We start from the raw sequence: 5,287 nt of genomic DNA, 5'->3' as shown, positions 1-5,287 counted from the left end.
AGTTTGAGGCCTGTGCTGGCTGACCCAGTATGTGTGTGTGTAAAAATCAAGCCCAGAGTTTTCTCTGCATGCGGAAGCCAGATAATCCCACTATAGCCTTAGTTAATTAGCGATATGTTCATAGGAGAGGAACAGTGTGAGTAATTCTTTCCATTAAAAGAGACCTTGATAGACCTTCCTGTGGGAGTCATGAGCAGAAATTTCAACATTTGGCTTGATGTTAATAGTATGAAAGAAATATCATGGAGACATCAGAAACATCAGCAAAGCGGGGGAGGGGAGAAGGTCTCCAATATTTAATAAGGGTGGTGATAGGGAAAAAAACCACCCAAAACTAATTGAAATAAGAAAATTCACAAGTGATTTGTAAAATAGAGCCTCTAGTTACCAAAATGCCTAATGAATTTTCCTTATTAGATTGCTCATAACATTAAAACATTACTTACTCTGAAGTATCACAGTAGCAAATGTTGAGACAGTCTAGATAGATCTTTTAAGTAGGTTGCATTGGCTGGAGGAGTTGAATTTTGTTTTCAACAGTGGAAAAAGAAAAGGTAATTGAAAAGGTTTCTTGTGCTTTGGAAATGTCTTCCAAATATTCATTAAACATTTAAGCGACTAAATTTGCAGAATATGTTCCTGACATTGGCACTGGTTCTGTGGTATTTCTCTCATCAGATGGAAGTACTGTGTGTTATGCAGAGTGCATTCATGCATAAACAATATCATTTTCATAAATTAAAACCTCCCCTGCAGAAGGAACATCTGTGCCTGCCTTTGAATAAAAGATGGTGGCATGTGAGTTGCCCCTTGACTGACTAGAAGAATCCTTGTATTTAGGAAGAAGGTGCATAACCAAAAGGCAAGCAAGCCTGGCTCAGCTTTTTCAATTTTATCTGAAAAATCATCATTCATTTATCCCCCTCGGATTATCTAAGGCACATTTACCTGTATTGCCACTGACTGGGAAAGGTTAATGGGTGCTTGAAAAGTTGCCTTTCGCTTTCTTTCCTTTCAGATTCAGCAACAGTTTTCGAGTGTGGAGCTGCAGGCTCTGCCGAAATGCAGGGAGATGCTGCAAAATGCATCAGTCGGCACGGCAATTATATTTTACCGTGTTTTTAACGGGGAAGCCTGGCAGCAGGGGCTGCTGAACTGCTAGGACAGGTTTGCCAGGCTTACACGTTGGATTTCCATAGCTACAGACACCTTTAAAATAGATGCCAGAAGCTTGATTTCTCCTGGGGGTGGGGGGAACTACTCTCATCCATAGGAAAGCTTGTTTACTTTCGGCTGGGTTTAGCTGAAATATTTATGAAATACCTCCGTTTTATGACGGGCTTCATATAAAGTATTTCAGGTAGCGTTTTAAATCTGCTCCTGACGGTCGGAGGCAAAGACCTGTTGATAACCGTCCCTGGTCATTAGGGGAATTGCTCTCCCGCAGGTTGTGTCTCTGAGTTTCTTAAGCCTCAGAATAATCAGCGAAGATTAAAGGAATACATTTCCCGTCTGGGAAGAGGAAGGGAGGATGAACCGCGGGTCCAGGTCTGCCTTGCGGGGGGAAGGCGCGCCTGCTGCCCCGCGCCGGAGCCGAAGCGCCCGCTCCCGGTGTGCGGGGCCGGACACCCGAGGGCCGGCGGGGAGAGGGGAGAGTCCGGGGCCGGGGGCCGGCTGCAGACACCCCGGGGGCCGGCAGGGAGAGCCCAGGGCCGGGGGCCGGCTGCAGACACCCCGGGGGCCGGCAGGGAGAGCCCAGGGCCGGGGCCGGGCTGAGCCGCCCGGGCGGGTGGTGCTGGCGCCCGGCGCAGCCCGAGCCGGCAGCCGCTCCCGGGAGAAGCGCGCTCCTGCCCCGCTCCCCTCACTCCACAAACCAGCACTGCCAATAGCCGGGGTCCCTGTAAACAAACCAACACCCCCGCCTCCCGCCCCGAGGGCTCCTCAAGGTTAGTAAAGAATCCGTGTCCTTTTTTTTTTTTTTAGTCCAATTTTATTCTACAAATAATAGTGTTGCACCTTTCATGAGCTATCCGAATAAAACAATAATCCCATAGGAATTACTTACACTAAGAAAAAAAAAATCACATTTAAGGAAAAATGCAACATTCGACCAAATGTTCAATACTATGTTGTTGCCAAAGGATGGATGTTTTTTTCTAAAATCCCAGTGTGCATTACACCATAATATACAGGATTACAAACAAAATTACAGTACAGATTGATTCCAGTTGAACCAGCGTTACATTTCAAACAGCACTTATTCTGGACTGCATTGTACATGCAATAGCTATTGTTCTAATTACGGATTAAATGGTTTGAATTTGTTTCAAGCTACCGTACTAATCGACTACAATAGGTATATAGCCCGACTTTAACAACCTGATTAGATTTCGGTTCAGAGTTATAAGATGAGCATATGACAACCACGGATTGTGTGAACATGTATAAAATCATGCATTTATAGCGCCTGGAAACATTAACATCTTCAAGTTATCTTAAATAAAAAAACAAACAAAAAAAAAAACCAAAACAAAACAAAAAAAATTCCAACAAACCAAAACCACGGAATGCCAAGGGGTTCAAAGACTAAAAAGAAACAGTGCAAATTGTATGTGATAGTCAAGCAGCTTTCGATTTAAAAAGGGTGTTGGCATTTGCTTATAATCTTTATATACAAGTTTGTGCAAGTAATGTGTTGAAATGATATGTTTTAATAGAAAATAAGTCTATCGTTCTTATATCTTCTCAAGACCTAGGGGATCTGGTTCTTATTGTACGGGGGAAAGGAAAAAGAAATAAAGAAAAAAGGAAAAAAAAATGAAAAAAAGAGACTTGCATGGGAAAGAAACTGCCCGGATTGTGCATTTTTTTTTCTTCTTCTTCATCTATTTGAAAAGGAAAGAAGTGCTAAGGCAACATAACTTCTCTAAGCACTTTTCTGCTGGTTTAAATTAGTTAAATCATTTTGTATAAATTAGATATAATTCTACCTTTCCAATATGTATAAAAATTGATGAAGCTGCATGGTTTAAAATAGGAAATTCACGTTATAAAAAGTCATTAAAAATTCTGTACAAAATCACAACAAAATAATTCAGCATGGGAAAGGTAACAAGTAGTAAAACGTTGGTTGAAAAATATAGATTTCATATATATTTTGTAATTGGCCCATCGCTAGTTTAAAAATTGCATAGATCCTAATTATTGCTTGTGATTTTGTTATCCCGATCAGGCGATTGACGCGATCCCGGGGCCCTACCCCGCTGTACTGTACGGCGGCGCCCCGGGGAGCGGGCCCGGAGCCGGCGGGCGGGCGGGGGCCGCGCCGGGCCCTGTAAACAAGGCGGCGGCGGGCGGCGGGCGCGGCTCCCCCCCGGGCCTCCTGCGGCTTGGGCGGGCTCAGTCGTGGAAGATGGCGTTGAGCTGGGCGCTGAGGACGCGCTCGTGGTGCGGGTGGCCCTCGTAGGGCGCCAGCCCGTCCACCGGGATCTCGCAGCGGGAGGCGGCGGGCGGGAAGATGGCGGCGTGGGCGGGCGCGGCCAGCGCGGCGGCGGCGGCGGCGGGGTAGTGCATGGAGAAGGCGTAGCTCTTGTCGAAGTCGGCGGCCGGCTCGTGCTTGAAGGAGAAGTTGCCGTTGACGCTGAGGGGCGGGCTGAGCGGCCCGTCGAAGGCGGGGCTGGCGCCCTCGGCCAGCCCGCTCTCGAAGAAGGGCTCCAGCGCGGCGCCGTAGGCGTGAGGCGGCTTGAGGTGGAAGAGGTGGGAGCTGTCCATGGTGCCGTAGGGCGGGCTGGGCAGGCCCGGGGACTGGTAGGGGAACGGGTGCGCGGGGAAGGGCGCGCCCGCCGCCGCCACGTGCGGGGGCACCTCCTGGCTCTGCTCGGGGAGGAAAGTCCGCGGGTTGAGCTGCAGGCAGCCGGCCACCAGGTTGGTGGTGGGCTGCGACAGGCCCTTGCAGAGGGTCTGCACGAAGGACACCAGGTCCGGGCTCTTGCCCGAGCGGAGGATCTCGGAGAGCGCCCAGATGTAGTTCTTGGCCAGGCGCAGGGTCTCGATCTTGGAGAGCTTCTGCGTCTTGGAGTAGCAGGGCACGACTTTGCGCAGGTTGTCCAGGGCCGCGTTCAGGCCGTGCATGCGGTTGCGCTCCCGGGCGTTGGCCTTCATGCGCCGCAGCTTGAACCGCTCCATGCGCGCCTTGGTCATCTTCTTCTTCTTGGGGCCCCGCCTCTTGGGCTTCTGCTCGTCGTCTTCCTCCTCCTCCTCTTCCTCCTCCTCTTCGTCCAGGTCGTCCTCCTCGTCCTCTTCCTCCCCGTTCCGCAGCGAGTCCTCCTCGGCCTCGGCGTGCAGGCCCTCCAGGTCCTCCTCCTTCTTGTCGGCCTCGTGCTCCTCGTCCTGGGAGCTGAGGCACTCGTCCGCCCAGCTCGGGGGGCCCTGCGGCTGGGGCTCGCCCATCAGCCCGCTCTCGCTGTACGACTTGGTCATGGTGAGCCTCTGCATGGCGCGGGGGACAGAAGAGAGACGTGTCAGCACCGGGAACAGCGCCCGCGGCCCCGCGGGGAGAACTCGCTTCACTCCCGGACCCGCCGCCCCTCCCGAGGGAAGCCCTGGATCCCCCACCGGGCCAGGGCAAACTTTTAATTGTCTCCGCGATTCTGCCTTGTAATTAAGTTGACATATGTTCAAATACCATTATGTAACTCGCCGATATTAGCGGGGAATATAAGCAGATTACGCGTGCGGGGGGCAGCCCGGGCGGCACGACGCAAGTGGACCAAGCGTGGGTTGTTTTGTTTTGCTTCGAAAAAAAAAAAATCCTCAAACAATGTTACCGACTAGGGGAAGGGGAAAGGCGGACACAGGCACACACAGGGCACTTGCAGGGACGGATGCCGTCTGTGCCCTGTCCCCGCCGCTCCCCGCGGCTGCCCCTCGCCGACTCCTCTCGTGGGGCTTGTGCGGGCCCGGCGGGCCCAGCGCTGCTCCCGGACGGGACCGTCCCCGGGGCCCGCGGCGGGGCTGCGCGGCCTCTGCCCGGTGACAGGTGCGGCACTGCCCTCGGCTCCCGGCTCCGTCCTCCCCTCTGCTGCAAACGGGCATGGGGTGCCCCGCTTCCCGCGGGGACCTTTCCTGTGGGGCTGTGACCGCCCCCGGTAGGATCGGGCACAGGGGAGGACACAATGCCGCCCGCCCGCGGGGCGCAGCCCGAGCCGGGACCGTGAATCGCGGCCCGCGGGGAAACGGGAGCACAAAGTTCGGAGGAGCATCGGTGGAAGCGCATTAACATATGTAT

General features: G+C 52.5%; 1 protein-coding gene across 1 annotated transcript; it reads right to left on the bottom strand.

Moving 5' to 3' along the window:
- Positions 1–3,399: 3,399 nt before the first annotated feature.
- On the bottom strand, positions 3,400–4,494 carry NEUROD1 (neuronal differentiation 1; the record flags this gene model as incomplete). The annotated part of the gene is made up of 1 exon (XM_083865372.1): positions 3,400–4,494. The coding sequence occupies one exon, from the start codon at positions 4,492–4,494 to the stop codon at positions 3,400–3,402; it is 1,095 nt and encodes a 364-aa protein (XP_083721498.1).
- Between the last annotated feature and the right edge of the window lie 793 nt (positions 4,495–5,287).

The sequence above is a fragment of the Zosterops lateralis genome (assembly GCF_965231275.1).
Source record: "Zosterops lateralis genome assembly, chromosome: 7".
NCBI lineage: Eukaryota > Metazoa > Chordata > Aves > Passeriformes > Zosteropidae > Zosterops > Zosterops lateralis.
The sequence above is the reverse complement of the archived record's forward strand: the minus strand, read 5'-3'. Positions and strand labels throughout refer to the sequence as shown.